Genomic DNA, 17632 nt, shown 5'->3' on the forward strand with positions numbered 1-17632 from the left:
CATTTCCCTGTATGGCCCCGGAAGATGACTGGTTAGCCAGAGACGGGTAAGATTCCTCAAGGGAGGAACAACCTAAGACAGGCATAGTCGCAGGGGGGTCATCAGGTGAGAAATTGGGGATCAACAGAGGTGAGGCTTAGAACCTCACCCCCCCTGTTCTGAGAGAAATCTTCTGCATATGTGGATGTTTTATTGCCCTTGTCTAGCTTGGATTAACACATAGTCTACAGGCACACACCTGATCATCTACATTTGCTCTCTTACAACACTAAACTATGTTTTCTCCCTTTATCTTGTATCTACCTACCACTTCAGCATTTTATTAAAAATAATAATAATAAAGAGAGAAATGTGGTATCCACATATAAATCAAGTATAAAAATCAAATGAGTATTCATATTTGAATTGTTTATAGTTCATAATGGATGAGGAAAACCGAAGGTTTCTGTGATGGCTGCCCTTGTACTGTTCACCATGTAAGAACTTATTCACTATGTAAGAATTTATTCTCCATGTAAGAACTTGTTTGTTATGCCTCAGAAGATTGGAGACTGACGAAAATTAGGCTTGGGGTGGATTAATGATTGTGCATTGAGCATTGACTCCCCTATACAGAATTTTATTGTTGTTAACAACCATTTGATCAATAAATATGAGAGATGCCCTCAGAAAAAACAAAAAACAAAAAACAAAACAAAACAAAAGTATACACTTCCAATGGTAAAATACACTCCAATGGTAAAATAATAAGTAACCGGGATGTAATGAATATAGTCAAGATATTGTAACAGCTTGGTATGGTGATAGCTGGTACCTAGAATTGTCATGTATATAAATGTTGAATCACTATGTTGTACACCTGAAACTAATGTAATGTAATACCGTGTGTCAACTACCCTTCAATAAAAAAATAATTATCTACCAAAAAAAAAAAAAATTAGAAAGGAAAAAAAATAAAAAATAAAAAAATATGTGTCATCGTGTGTATAAAATTATTAACATTTCCAGAATATCTCACTTGGCTTTGATGCATTTGCATGTCCTCAGGAGTGGAAAGAAGTTCATCTCCATGTCAATGGGTAATTACCTGGGCAACAAGGGGTGTCTGAACCTGAGAGGTTAAGGGGAGTGGATTGCTTGCTTGCATGCTTCTTCTGGAGCAGGGCAGGGGGAGAGAGATGGCGCTGTAATGCAGTTTGTCAGCAATAAACAGGTTTTAAACTTTATTTCTCCCTTTGACTGATTTCAGCTTTTAGAGGTATTTTGCTCCAGGATTTCCTCTCTCCAGACTTACATCTGGGAGAAGTCGGCAGGATTCCTCTGAACCCAAAATATGTCATAATGGGTGTGACCTTTGGGAGGGCTGCTCCTGTGGATGGTGGGGAGGCCCCAGTGGATGCAGCAGCAGAGGATGCCGCTTCACCTGTTAAGGAGTGATGTACGGGCCATGACTGAAAGAAGAAGTGCAAAAGGCCCTGTGAAGGTCTCGAGGACCCAGATAGGGGTTGATTTGATAAAGGCCAGGGTAGTGAAAAAAAAACTCAATAGGCAGCCCAACAGAATATTGTTAGAACTGCGGCACCAATTAAAGCCAGAGCAGTGGTTCCAGCCGCCGAGGTCCAGGACACAGAAACCAGAGTCAAGGCCTCATGCCCAGCCTGTGTCCCTGCAAAACTTCATGGGAGACAGTACTCAGGATTCGCCTGAGCCCTGACCCCCACGGGAGAACCGTTGGGCATCGCGGTTCGACTGAGGAGGGGATCAAAGTCCCCACCTTCGGGGACATGGTGGGGAGCAGAGGCCAAATGTAGAATTAGCAATTCCCTGGTCCCTGTGAATGTACAATGTGTCCTGGCACTGGTTTACACAGGAGCTGAGTGTTCTTTGATTCATGGCAACCCTGAGTGTTTTCCCAAGACCCCTGCAGTAATAGATGGCTATGGGGGTAGGGCAATTAGAGTGAAAAAAGCCCAAATCTCACTGTGGATAGGGTGTATACCCCCAAAGAAGTATACCATGTACATTTCTCCTATTCCAGAATATATCTGGAGTTACAGACCACTGCACGGGAGTTCAGACTGAGGGTTAAGTGTGGTAAAGGCAGTTCTGAGGGGACATGCTAAACACCCACCTGTAGCTCTGCCTATACTTGGGCAGGTAACAAATGTTAAGCAGTATAAATTCCCTGGGGGCACAAGGAAATTGGAGAAACACTACAGGAGCTGGAGAGGGTGGATATCATAAAGCCCACTCATAGTCCTTTGAATTCCCCAGTGAGAAAGTCAGACGGCTCCTGACGTATGACTGTAGACTACAGGGAATTGAATAAAGTCACACCCCCTTTGCAGTGCTGTCGCCTCCAAAGCAGACCTTATGGACACCCTCAGCCTTGAACTGGTAACGTATCATTATTTAGTAGACCTTGTTAATGCTTTCTTCTCTATTGACATAGCACAGGAAAGCCAGGAACAGTTTGCCTTCATGTGGGAAGACTGGCCGTGGACATTCACTGTCCTTCCACAGGGATAACTCCACAGTCCCACCATCTGTCATGGACTTGTAGCCCAGGACTTGGCCACATGGAAGAAACCACAACAGTGCAGTTGTATCAGTACATTGATGATATTATGCTCAAAGTCTGATTTTTCCTGAAGCAGTTATAGACAAGGTCTAGTCTTTCCCTACACCTACCACTGTGGCAGTATTACAAGAGTCTTTCGGTCACCTCTACCACTGTGGCAGTATTACAAGAGTTTTTGGGTCTTTTGGGCTACTGGAGAGTGTTTAACCCGCACTTGGCACAAATTCTGAAGCCCTTATACGGGTTGGTATGAAAGGGCATCAGGTGGGACTGGGATCAGACATGTGCAGCTGCTTTTTTTGCTTCCAAGCAGGTAGTCAAGGCCATACAAGCCTTGAATGTAATGGACTCATCACGGCCCTGTGAACTAGATGTTCATGTAACCAAAGATGATTATGGATGGGGTCTTTGGCAGCAGCTTGAACGGACAAGCCAACCTATTGGATTCTGGTCACAACTATGGAAAGGAGCAGAGGTCTGGTACACCTTGTTAGAGAAGCAACTGGCTGCTCTGTACCACACCTTGCTGGCTATGGAGCCCATTGCTGGGACATCTCCAACCAAGGTAATAAGCACCTATCCCATTGCGGGGTGGGTGCGAGAATGGACCCAAAGGCTATGGAGTGGCGTGGCATAGACACCTACACTGGCCAAATGGGGCACATATTTACAGCAGTGCAGCACCCTCTCTACTAGCCCCTTAAGTGGAGAACTCCAACACTTATTGGGGCCAGTGACCTATACCAGTGGAAAGCAGGAAGAACTTACTTTTAAGCCACTGGCAGATGAGACTCCTTATCAGGAGGGAAAAGCCCCTCTACCTGAAGACACTTGGTACACAGACAGCTCTAGTCGTTGGCAGCCCCCAAAGTGGAGGGCTGTGGCTTTCCATCCTAAGACTGAGACAATATGGATGGAGAATGGAGAGAGGAAAAGCAGTCAACGGGCTGAGTTGCAGGCAGTATATGGCTCATGATAACCGAGGAGCCCTCCCCAATAGTTGTCTGCACTGATAGATGGGCCGTTTATTGGGGCTTGACCCTGTGGCTACTGACATGGCATCATGCCAACTGGATGGTTGGTCACCGGCCCCTTTGAGGTCAAGAGTTGCGGCAAGACCTATGGGCCTCTGGTTAGACTAAGACTGTTACCGTATATCATGTGACTGGCCATTTGCCTTTGGCATCCCCAGGGAATGATGAAGCAGACATATTGGCCCAGGTGTGCTGGCTAGAAGAAAAGCGTGCCTCTGATGTGGCCCAATGGCTACACCAGCATTTGTTGCATGCGGTGCAAAAGACAATGTGGGCTGTAGCCTGTTGGTGGGGCTTGCCAATGACCTTTGAAGAAGTCAGCAGAACCCGGAAGGAGTGCTTTGTGTGCTCTAAGATGGACTCACATTGAGTCTCACAGCAACATGGGACAATAGTAAGGGGGCCAATAGCCCTTGTCAGGTGGCAAATAGACTACAGTGGGCCTCTGCCCATATCAGAAGGATATTGGTATGCCATGCCCTGTGTGGACAAGCCTACTGGACTATTGGTGGCTTTTCCTGCACATCGTGCACATCAGCAAACCACCAAGAGGGCCCTGGAGCATCTCTTTGCAGCCTATGGCCGGCCACAGATGACTAAGAGTGATCAAGGCACCCACTTTACTGTACATCTTTTACAAGAATGGGTGCAGCAATTAGGAATAAAGTGGAAATTGATCCTACTGGGACAGGCATGATAGAGATGTACAATGGTTTGTTGAAATCTGGCCTGAAGTTGGACACCAACAGTCTACGGGGTTGGTCAGTTCACCTATGGACAGTGCTGCAGCGTTTGAATGAGAAGCCACATAAAGGAGCTTTTGGCCCTGTGGACATGCTCACACACCTTGCTGCCTCTCCTATACAATTGTACGTCCAAACCAAAGAAGAGTCATTGAAGCCAGGATATGGTCAGCAGAGGAACTTCCTGCTGCCAGCCCCTATTGCATTAAGCCTTGGAGACACTGTTGCATGGACCTGGCCCTGGACATTTTGACACATGAACCAGCGATGGCTGGCCCTTCTGGCAACTTGGGGGAAAGGCCTGGAATCTGGCCTCCTGTGTATTCCTGGAGTATCAGCTTGAATGGCCCCCAAAGGTCACAGTAGTGTACCCAAAACGTCAGGAGGTAAGAGCATCTTGCGGGGAAGTTGTTTTATCTTTATCTATCTGTGTACCTCTCGTAGTCCTATATATCTACCCATCCGTAACTCCCTCAGGGAGGGAGAAAAAGTCTGGTATACTGGACCAGGATGAGATCCCATTCCTGCCACTGTTTTATCACAAGACCACTGTCTTGCATGTATCCTACCTGATGGACAAGATTTGCCTATGCTGGTGTCATTAAAACATGTATCTTATTGCCCTTAAGGTTATTTTCTCCTACAGTCCCTGTGGCCTCAATGAGCCCCCTGGCTGCAGCACCACATGATGATTGCTCTGAACCCTCAGCTACTGCCTGCCTATGGAATGGACAAGCTATGGACCTAATGTGCGTAAGTCTTTGAACCTAGCTGAATCCTCCAGGTTGAGGATTGTCATGATTTTATTGTTGTTGCTATTGTTATGTTATTAGTCTGGTCACAATGTTCCAGTTTTCTCGCCCTGGCCCTGGGACCACTGCAGGAGAGGGGGAACAAGTAATTGTAAGGCAAGATTTCTGGAGTGGTGGTCTGTGGGTAAAATTGTAACATTTTCAGAATCTCGCCTGGCTTTGGTGCATTTGCATATCCTCAGGGGTGGAGAGAAGTTCATCTCCATGTCAATGGGTAATTACTTGAGCAACTGAGGGCATGGCTGAACCTGAGAGCTCTAGGGGAGGGGCTTGCTTGCTTGCTTGCTTCTGCCAGAGCAGAGGGATAGAGATGGTACTGAACTGCAATTTGTAAGCAATAAATGGGTTTTAAACTTTATTTCTCCCTTTGACTGATTTCAGTTTTTAGAGGTATTTTGCACCAGGACTTCCTCTCCCTGGACTTACGCATAGGAAGACCTTGAATACAAATAGCTTTGTTTTGAGTCATATTTCTAATTTGTAAGGAAAATACATACTATTTCTAACACATTTTCATTTGCATTGCAAGTTAGCTCCAAAAACAATTTATAAATATATTTTCCATTTACTAAACTGTATAACTACCCAGTTGCTGACCTCTAAGACACTATCAATCTAAAATAAACGATGTAATTTAAAATGTACGTACAAAGGACATAGGGATAACAAAATGCAAAACCCAAACAGTAAAATATCAAAATGTGTATATTGGAACTAAGTGACCTTCAGGACTGAAATCAAATACTGTTCTGCTGAATTTGAACTGCTTGGTGTCTCGGTTTTCCTGCTTGTAACAGAAATGGTAATAATTATAATACTTCTTTTCAGATTGTTTTAATTTATATTTCTCTGCTTACTAGACATGTTGGGCATTTCCCCCACATTAGTATGTCAGAAGAGTCTTTGAATTCTGGCTTAACTGGTTAACCTACTGTTTTGATTTGGACTCTACTTAATTCACCTATCAAATACGAGTAACTTTAACTTTCTCTATCATTCTGGCAAACAGGAAGTACTCAATAAAAATGCCAACTCTTCCCAGCCCTCCCTTTTTATGTCATGTTCATTCATCAATCCAGATATTCTATTTTACCATCAATTTGCCTGTGCTATTTATATAAGTGGAAATAATCTGACATGGAAACTATTTTCACTTTAATTTTAGTTCTTTTCCATTGTATAAAAGTTTTAAACACCCAAATCTGTCTATATATATGTTCTTTATCATTTTAAAATATAGGAAAATTAACACCTCTCCAAATATTTGATGATCAGAGCAATTTTTAACTTCTTAAAAATAAATATTTAACTCTTTAGCCCATCTGGAGTTTGATTGTAAGATGCGACTCTCTATCAATTTTCCTCCAAAATGCTCACCTGTAACCCTTATTCTATTTTTTAAATTCCTAGCTCATAATATACTAAACTGTTCTATATTTGAGTAGGGCTACTTTTGGGCCTTTTATTCTACTCTGCTAATTATATTTCTAACATATGAAAAATACTCTTTTACTTATAATGTCATTTATTCATATGGTTTTCTTTCCTTTTCTTACTTTTATTTTCTTCATTTTCTGTTCCTTATATCATAATACAATCTACAATTTCCAAACCAGAATTAAATTGCATTGCATACTGCCATTTTCGTTTTATTCCTAAAACAGAATGTCTTAGCCAGTAATCCTATATATCCTGACAAAATCAAGATACACACAAAATAACACAAGAATGTTATTTATAGTGGTGCAGAACTGGAAATACCCTGTGTCAAATAACAGAATTAAGTAAATTATGGCATATTCATACAAAGGAATATAGCTAGTTTAAAAAAACAGTTCTGGAAAAATATTTCATGTCAGGAAAAACTTCATAATACATTAGGTAGAAAAGAAATCCAGTTATAAAACTGGAAACATGAAAAAAATTTAAAAGAATAGAAGAATATGTATCACAATATTAAAACAAATGATTATCCTTGTATATGGATTATCAATATATGACTTGTTTTCTTGGTATTTTTCAAAATTTCTGCCATGAACATCTATTACTTTTAAAATTATAAAGTTTTTTAAATATAAGGAAGGAAATCTGTTCAGTGCTTTCCGACTATGATGTAAGCATTGGGTTGCTATAAAATGTAAAAGATAATGAATTTATAAGTGATTGAAAACAAAAAACTATCAAGGGCAAGGTACTGCATTATCATATGGTTTACCAATTTAATACAGATTTATTCATGTACATCTTCTTCCTAATATTTAGTTAGACTCTCAAAAAGAAGGTAAATGAGATGATTCAGGAGCATAATGATTCTAGCTGCCACCCACCATCTTGTGAGTTTCTTTCCCAGAATGGTCACCTATTTTTTTCCTTGCCATATTCTAAACAAGGACAGATTCCTCAAAAGACACCTGAAGTTTTTTTTAATTTAACCCTTTGCTCTATAAAGGATAAAGCACACCGCTCTCTTTACTACTAACAAACTGGGTGTCAAGCTAGTACTTCCTCATGCCCACTATATAGAGAATAGCATTCATAAATGGTTCAGGGAAACAAGGCTAAGACGTAACAATTTCAAAGCCTGTAAAGTAAATGAAATAATAAATAAGCACTGTGCTTGAAAGTATCATTTTATACAATCAGAAATCTGAAAAGGAAAAGAAAGCAGGTAACTTGGGACAAAGTTCAAAGAACAATGAGGGATGGACAGTAGGAAAAGTAAACAGATGTACAATCAATAGCACCTTTAAAAATAATGCTCAAACAGATAACAGCAATCATATTCTCCAAGAGGATTTATCTTTGGATAAAGAAATTCTATTAACATGCTGGATGTAATATGAAAAAGTAGTTTTAGACATCAAAAAGACAAGGAACAACAAATGCTGGTGAGGATGTGGAGAAAGGGGAACCTTCCTACACTGTCATTGAGAATGTGAATTAGTTCAACCACTGTGGAAAGCAATATGGAGGTTCCTCAAAAAACTGAAAAGAAATAGCATTTGACCCAGGAATTCCACTCCTAGGAATTTACCCGAAGAAAACAAGATCACAGATTCAAAAAGACATATGCACCCCTATGCTTATCACAGCACTATTTACAATAGCCCAAATATGGAGGCAACCTAAGTGTCCATCAGTAGATGAATAAAGAAGATGTGGTACATATACACCATGGAATATTATTCAGCCATAAAAAGAAAATAAATCCTACCATTTGCAACAACATGGATAGAGCTAGAAGGTATTATGCTGAGTGAAATAAGCCAGGTGGAGAAAGACAAGTACCAAATGATTTCACTCATTTGTGGAGTAGAACAACAAAGCAAAACTGAAGGAACAAAACAGCAGCAGACTCACAGACTCCAAGAAGGGACTAGCGGTTACCAAAGGGGAGGGGTGGGGGAGGAAGGGATGGGGGAGGGAGGGTGGGGAGGGAGGGAGAAGAGGATTGAGGGGCATTATGATTGGCACACACTGTGTGGTGGGGGTCATGGGGAAGACAGTGCAGCACAGAGAAGACAAGTAGTGACTCTGTGGCATCTTACTATACTGACGGACAATAACTGCAATGGGGTGTTGTGTCAGGGGACTCGATAATATGGGTGACTGTAGTAACCACAATGTTGCTCATATGAAACCTTCATAAGAGTGTATCTCAACGATACCTTAAAAAAATTTTAAAAAAATAGCTCTTCATTTTTCACTCCAAAAAAAGAAAAAATAGTTCTAGAGAAAAAAAAAACATAAATGCTTTTGCCATGAAAAGCAGTTCTTCAGAGACAGCAAATTTACACAACCAGAGTAACTGGTGAAAATAAGGATCTCCTAATGACAGATGGGTACCAAGTGCTAGCAGGAAATAAAACACTAGCTTAATCGTATTAAACCTGAAATCACCTTATGTCACTTTGAAATAACTACAATAAAACATGCTAAGAACTATCAGCATGCAAACCAGACTGGTAAGGCTACTTGTGCCAGTTATTTCCACTGACAAAGTTAGCTTCTATGGTCCCTTTATGGGAGCTGTTCAAGAGCTAACTATTCTTCTAGAGCCTCAGAAAGATACTGAGCAAGTAAACAGACCAATCCTCCTATAGCACGTTTCTCACATTTTCTCTAGTCCTTAGAAATAGAGACAACCCTCCCAGTAAATAAGGTCTGAAATTCTGTAGGATGGTCTCGCACATCTTATGGAAGTTTATTATTACACCCCCTTTCTTTAGTCTGCACTTAGGAAATAATGTTTGTTGAAAAGATATACTGTATATATAAATGATTTAATCAAAGGTATTTTGTATCAAAACAAAAAATTCTAAAATTAAGAGAGGTTGATTGGATTGTTTTTCCATCACTATAATTTGCTTCAAGTCTTACATGACTCCTTTCCTTCAATTTGGGATTATTTAATGAAATCAGGAAGTGTGCCACACAGGTCTCAGCTAACGCTATGATTTAACACTCAACACCAAAAGCAGCAAGTGCACAAAAGTAAACTCTAAATGATGATATTACAAAGCAAATTCTAGAAACAATCAGCCAAATATCACCATTATTTTCTGTCTGTAATTAACTGCTTACCTAGTTTTATTAAGAATTCTCGTTCCAGGTCTTGTACCTGCCTGATGGACTCTTCCAGAGAACTGCAGAGCTTGATCTTTGGTCTTAGCAATTCTAGTGTGTCACTGATCATGTAATCTATGTCAATAGGAAATGGATGGTCTTTTGTCCAAACCTCCAAACTTTTCTTCCACCAAACATAACGCTGATAACAAATGAAAAATAAATTTAGCTATAAGAAATTAACAAAATTGTAACGAAAATATTTTGAAATAATCTTTACTGTGATGTTACCCATAAGCTAAAAAGTTCTACAAGACACCTACCATTTTTATTAATAGTAACAGCAATGATCTTATTCCAATTACTTCCCTCCATCTACACAGTTTCTAAGCCATTTGGTGACTTTGAATACTTTTTTATACCTGTTACAGATCTTTTTTTAAAGGCAAGGAAAAATTATAGGTAAATATCAAATAAATTTTCAGGTACTGAAACAAGGCAGAAACCTCACTCCCAAAACCCCAATTAGGACTTAAATAATTTTACAGATGAACCAGATTTGAAGCCAGAATTTTGATAAATTTTCATGTTTTTCTATGCTACTGCTTTGATTTTTAAAAAGGTCAAAAACCTAAAGATTCGGTTTTTGAGATATATAAAAATCATTAATTAACAAGTCTTTATTGACCATTTACTGTGTCTATAGCACTGGTCATATATTTTACCTGTTCTCTTGGCCTGGTTCCTTCATTTTAGTTTGTACTTGTAATTTGTAAGTTTATAGGAACTAAAGGGCATGGCCCAAGAATTTACTTGTATGTAAGCAGGTGTTCCTCTGGGTGCTTTAATCTTCCTCTCCAGGTTGTTTTACGTTCTTGCCATTCCAAGTATGGACCTCAACTGGGAGCTTGCTAGAAATGCAGAATCTTAGGCCTGCGCCATAGACCAACTGAATATCTGCATTTTCACATTACCCACAGGTGATGTGCATATGCACTGAAGTTTAGATGCACACTGCAGGTGATCCTTTCTTTCTGGCTTTCCAATCCTTAACTATATATTCTGTGTTCTATGTAGAAGACACCAACCTCACCCCCCAGGCCTCGCTACTCCTTATTCCCACATTCCCTAGTAATCCCTTCTATACATTTCTGCCTGTTAATCAATATAGAACATGCTTTTGTCTCTTTCTCCTCCTGGATATTTCTGAGTGGCTCTTTTCCTTTAGCCTGGAATGTCAGAGTAAATGCAAATAAGGATACTTTTCTAAGAGATTCTCCTTTGATGTTGATAGATTGAGCTGACATTTTGCACCAAAACTCTGGTCTTCAATATAGGCTGTCTCCAAATTACGACAGTTCTTATGAATAATAGGGAACCTGACTCCCAAATCTCCAAAACTTCCCTCCCCATTTATTGCTAATCAATTCAGAAAATACAGGAGTAACAAGCTGTCCTCTGCTGCAAAGGCACAATGGTAGGACAAAGTTAACCAACTGCTCTTCTGCAAGAGTATTTACCCTCACTTCACACCAGACACTATTTGGATGGATTCTTAATACTTCAAGTTGTAGTTTTAAATTTATTTTCTTCATCAATGAGTAAATTAAAATAAGACTAACAATTGATTATATGGAATTGACCATACAGCATTGCATGGTACTTTATTTCAGTAACATCTGGAGAATTCAGTAGTGAGCTGTCCATGATAATTAGTACTTAGCACAGTGTATTTTATGGGAAACAGTGATCCAAACAACCAATCTATAAATTAACTTTTGGGACACCAACTTCATAGAACTATTGTAAAACAATTTTACCTGACTTTAATTACCTGTACTTGCTCTAAATAGTAAGTTGACATAATTAACTAAAATTGAGATATGGAAAGCACAGCTCAAGGCTCACCAATGAATGAACAAATATTTTTTTCTGAGTTAAAAATAATACATTTTCCCCAAAATGATCATTAAAAAAAGAATCACTTAGAAACAAGACTTTTAGATGTAAAGCCAGAAATAGATGAAAAGAATGTTATCAGATGTATAAAAATCACAATTTAACTCATAAATTACTGTCCCAAATATGATAATCCACAAGTTACTGTACCAAATTTATAAACTGTACCAAAATAATTCCCCAAACTAATGATCAATCCATATAAATCATATGTTACAATGCAATTATAATGCTTATGTAAAAGAATTCATCGTATATTTTTAAATCTCTAGAACATCCTTTAAGGAAAAAAGTCTCACCTAATTATAAACATATATATGATATACGAAAGCTACAGCATTTCTTCTTTTTGTAACACAAGCAATACATTAAACAATGCTAAATGTGTATTTCAGTTTATATACCTGAAAATATACAAGGAAGCAATCAAGTTTCCGTTTACTGGATCCTCTGTCAAAGTACTGGCCACAGGTATCCAAAATAGTACACACCAGTCTAATTCTGAAAAGGTGTTCAGGAGGGTCCAGTGAACTTGGAGAGCCATCAGTGTTAACACCAAATGAAGTAAAAGAATAAAGAGTTCTAAAAATAACAGCTGATTCCACCATTCGGTAGTTATACAGTTCCCCCAAGAACTTGGCACTGCTGATACGTCTCTGATTAAATTTAGGTTGATTAACCTAAAGAACAAGGGAAAAAAAACAGATTTCCATTAAAAAATAGTAATGTGCAAAAGATGGCGGTGTGGGAGGTGAGACAGAAGCTTCCTCCTAAAACCACATATAATAAGAAAATATAATTAATACAACTAATCCTGAAAGAGCAATAGTAAAGAGGACTGTGCCAAACTGCATACACCTGGAGAAAAGAATAAATCTCATGGAACACAGTAACATACCAAATCCATGGCCTGGTGGGACCCAAGCCCTTCCCCCACCCCAGCTCACTGATGGGAGGAAGAGTAACAAGAGCAGGGAGGGGGTGAAGGCCTGGGACTACTACCTAAATCTGGAGATCTGATCTGGGAGCACGAACCTACATTTCATGGTGTTTTCATGCTACTCTCGTGATTAGGGGGTTGGAAAGCTAAGACAGGCAGAATACCTGGAGAAACTGAGATTCCAGCCACATGTGGAAAGCATGGATCCACATCCAGCTGCTCTGGGACAAAAGAAAGGTGGGCAGTCTGAGAGACTTCCTAACAGCAAGAGGGCTGCTAAAGGGGCAAGGATTGCACAGAGCTTACTGCTCAGGAGAAAGGACAGGTAGACAAAACTGTCCAGGTGCACTCTGCCAAGCAGGTTGGGAACTTTCACGATCTTCAGGAGCTCTAGCTCCCTGGCTGGCTACAGAGCTCCAAGGATGCCCTCTGTGATACGCACCCTACTGCACCTTTCTCCTGGCCAGCTACACCTGGCTCACAAAGCAACAAACCGTATCTTGGCGTTAGGCCAGCCAGAGGGAAGCCTCATGTACAGCAACTACAAATGCAAAGCACAGAGGCTTATACCTGTGTGCTTGGCCCACTGGTTCTGGCAGTGGAGGCAGGAATAGCAGCCGGGAAGCAGGAACAGCTCTTTCCTCCCAACAGGCATCAATACTGCTTCCCCTGCCACCCACGACATTGCTTCAGGGGCTGAGCAGCTCCAGAGAGTAGAGCTTCTGGGCACTAGAGGGCACCATATACAAATATGAAACACGAAAGGAACCCGGTTCAAAGTAAAATTACGAGTATAACCTCTGAGAAAGATTCAAATGAAATTGACCTCATGAATCTGCCTGAAAGGGATTTCAAAATAAAAATCATTGACATTCTCATGAACATACAGAAAAATATTCAAGAACTCAGGAAGGAATTCTGGTTGGAGATCCAATCATTAAGGAACACAGTATGAGAAATTAAACATACAATGGAAAGTTTTAAAAGAAGATTAGATACAGTGGAGGAGATGATACATGAAATAGAAATTAGAGAAGAGGAACACAAAGAAGCTGACGCACTGAGAGAAAAAAGGATCTCTAAGAATGAAAGAATATTGAGAGAACTATGTGACGAATCCAAACGGAACAATATTTGCATTATAGGGGTATCAGAAGAAGAAGAGAGAGGAAAAGGGATAGAAAGTGTCTTTGAGGAGGTAATTGCTGAAAACGTCCCCAATGTGGGGGAGGAGATAGTTTCTCAAGCTATGGAGGTGCACAGATCTCCCAACACAAGGGACCCAAGGAAGACAACATCAAGACATACAGTAATTAAAATGGCAAAGATCAAGGATAAGGACAGACTATTAAAAGCAGCCAGAGAGAGAAATAAGATCACATACAAAGGAAAGCCCATCAGGCTATCATCAGACTTCTCAGCAGAAACCTTACAGGCCAGAAGGGAGTGGCATGATGTATTTAATGCAATGAGGCAGAAGGGCCGGGAACCAAGATTACTTTATCCGGTGAGATTATCATTTAAATTTGAAGGCAGGATTAAATAATTTCCAGATAAGCAAAAGCTGAGAGAATCTACCTCCCACAAACCATCTCTACAGAGCATTTTGGAGGGACTCCTATACATGGAAGTGTTCATAAGGTTTAATAGCTGTCACCAGAGGTTAAAAAAAACCACAGTAAAGAAAGTACAACAGTTAATTACTAAGCAACTGCAAAATTCAATCAACTATCCCCAAAGTCAATTAGGGGATAGACAAAGACTACAGAATATGATACCTAATATATAAAGAATGGAGGAGGAAGAAAAAGGAGGAGAAAAAAAAGAACCTTTAGATTATGTTTGTAATAGCATATTAAGTGAGTTAAGTTAGACTCTTAGATAGTAAGGAAGTTAAGTTTGAACCTTTGGTAATCACAAATCTAAAGCCTGAAATGGCAATAAGTACATAACTATTGATAATAACTGTAAATGTAAATGGTCTGAAAGCACCAATCAAAAGACATAGAGTCACTCAGTGGATAAAAAAAAAACAAAACCCATCTATACGCTGCCAACAACAGACTCACTTTAAACCCAAAGACATACACAGACTAAAAGTGAAGGGATGGAAAAAGATATTTCAAGCAACTAATACGGAGAAAAAAGCAGGAGTTGCAGTACTTGTATCAGACAAAACAGACTTCAAAACAAAGAAAGTTACAAGAGACAAAGAAGGACACTACATATTGATAAAGAAATCAATCCAACATGAAGATATAACTATTACAAATATCTATGCACCCAACACAGGAGCACCTACATATGTGAAACAAATACTAACAGAATTAAAAGGGGAAATAGAATGCAATGCATTCATTCTAGACTTCAACACTCCACTCACTCTGAAGGACAGATCAACCAGACAGAAAGTAAGTAAGGACACAGAAGCACTGAACAACACATTAGAACAGATGGACCTAACAGACATCTACAGAACTCTACACCCAAAAGAAGAAGAAGACATTCTTGTCAAGTGCACATGGAACATTTTCAATAATAGATCACATCCTAGGCCACAAAGAGCCTCAGTAAATTCAAAAAGATTGAAATTGTACCAACCAGTTTCTCAGACAACAAAGGTATGAAACTAGAAAATAAACTACCCAAAGATAATGAAAAATCCCACAAACACATGGAGGCTTCACAACATGCTCCTAAATAACCAAGGGATCAATGACCAAATAAAAACAGAGATCAAGCAATATCTGGAGACAAATCAACAATAATTCAATACCGCAGAATCTGTGGGATGCAGAGAAGGCTGTGCTAAGAGGACAGTATATTGCAATACAGGCCTACCTCAAGAAAGAAGAACAATCCCATATGAACAGTCTAAACTCACAATTAACAAAACTAGAAAAAGAAGAACAAATGAGGCCCAAAGTGAGTACAAGGAGTGACATAATAAAGATTAGGGCAGAAATAAATAAAATCAAGAAGAATAAAACAATAGAAAGAATCACTGAATTCAGGAGATGGTTCTTCAAGAAAATAAACAAAATAGATAAACCCTTAGACAGACTTATCAAGAAAAAAGAGTTTACACAGATAAACAGAATCAGAAATGAGAAAGGAAAAATCACTACAGACACCATAGAAATACAAAGAATTATTAGAGAATATTATGAAAAATTATACGCTTACTGGATAATCTACAAGAAATGGAGAGCTTTCTAGAAAAATACAGCTTTCCAAGGCTAACCCAGAAAGAAACAGAAAATCTGAACAGACCAATTACCATCAACGAAATTGAAGTGGTAATCAAAAAACTACCCAAGAACAAAACCCCTGGACCAGATGGGTTTACTGCTGAATTTTATCAAACATTTAGTGAAGACCTAATACCCATCTTCTTTAAAGTTTTCCAAAGAGTAGAAGAAGAGGGAATACTTCCAAACTCATTCTATGAGGCTAGCATCACTCTAATACCAAAACCAGGTAAAGACACCACAAAAAAAGAAAACTATAGACAAATATCCCTGATGAACATAACATGCAAAAATACTCAACAAAATATTAGCAAACCGAATTAAAAAATACACTAAAAAGATGATCCATCATGGTCAAGTAGGATTTCTTCCAGGGATGCAAGGATAGTACAACATTCAAAAATCCATCAACATCATCCACCACATAAATAAAAAGAAGGACAAAAATCACATGATCATCTCCATAGATGCTGAAAAAGCATTTGACAAAATTCAACATCCATTCATGAAAAAACTCTCAACAAAATGGGTATAGAAGGCAAGTACCTCAACATAATAAAGGCCATATAAGACAAACCCACAGCCAATATCATACTGAACAGCGAGAAGCTGAAAGCTTTTCCTCAAAGATCAGGAACAAGATAGGGATGCCCACTCTCTCCACAGTTATTCAACATAGTACTGGAGGTCCTAGCCACGGCAAACAGACAAAACAAAGAAATACAAGGAATCCAGACTGGTAAAGAAGAAGTCAAACTGTCACTATTTGCAGATGACATGATATTGCACATAACAAACCCTAAAGACTCCACTCCAAAACTACTAGAACTAATATCTGAATTCAGCAAAGTTGCAGGATAAAAAATTAATACACAGAAACCTGTTGCATTCCTATATACTAACAACGAACAAGCAGGAGAAATCAGGAAAACAATTCCATTCACAATTGCATCAGAAAGAAAAAATATGTAGGAATAAACCTAACCAAGGAAGTGAAAGACCTGTACTCTGAAAACCAGAAGACACTCATGAGAGAAATTAAAGAAGATACCAATAAATGGAAACACATCCCGTGCTCATGGATAGGAAGAATTAATATTGTCAAAACGGCCATCCTGCGTAAAGCAATATACAGATTTAATGCAATTCTTATCAAACTACCAACAGGATTCTTCAATGAACTGGAACAAAGAGTTCTAAAATTCATATGGAACCACAAAAGAGCCCGAATAGCCAAAGCAATCCTGAGAAGGAAGAACAAAGCTGGGGGGATTATGCTCCCCACCTTCAAGCTCTACTACAAAGCCACAGTGATCAAGACAATTTGGTACTGGCACAAGAACAGACCCATAGACCAATGGAACAGACTAGAGAGCCCTGATATAAACCCAACCATATATGGTCAATTAATATACAATAAAAGGAGCCATGGACATACAATGGGGGGAATGACAGCATCTTCAACAACTGGTGTTGGGAAAACTGGATGGTTATATACAAGAGAATGAAACTGGATTATTGTTTGAGCCTGTACACCAAAGTAAACTTAAAATGGATCAAAGACCTGAATGTAAGTCATGAAACCATAAAACTCTTAGAATACAACATAGGCAAAAATCTCCTGAATATAAGCATGAGCAACTTCTTCCTGAATGCATTGCCTCGAGTGAGGGAAACAAAAGCAAAAATGAACACAAGGGACTACATCAGACTAAAAAGCTTTCTGTATGGCAAAGGACATCACCA

The 17632-nt window shown here is 39.2% G+C and overlaps 1 protein-coding gene across 10 annotated transcripts in view; it reads right to left on the bottom strand.

Moving 5' to 3' along the window:
• The window catches only part of UPF2 (UPF2 regulator of nonsense mediated mRNA decay), a 185345-nt gene that overhangs the window by 45340 nt on the left and 122373 nt on the right, over nt 1-17632 (bottom strand). For all 10 annotated transcript variants that reach the window (XM_036908120.2, XM_057498192.1, XM_057498191.1 and 7 more), the window contains 2 exons: nt 12100-12375; nt 9755-9938 (listed from right to left, as the gene is read on the bottom strand). In XM_036908120.2, the coding sequence (XP_036764015.2) occupies nt 9755-9938; nt 12100-12375 (460 nt within the window). The remainder of the gene's footprint in view (nt 1-9754; nt 9939-12099; nt 12376-17632) is intronic.

The sequence above is a fragment of the Manis pentadactyla genome, chromosome 3 (assembly GCF_030020395.1).
Source record: "Manis pentadactyla isolate mManPen7 chromosome 3, mManPen7.hap1, whole genome shotgun sequence".
NCBI lineage: Eukaryota > Metazoa > Chordata > Mammalia > Pholidota > Manidae > Manis > Manis pentadactyla.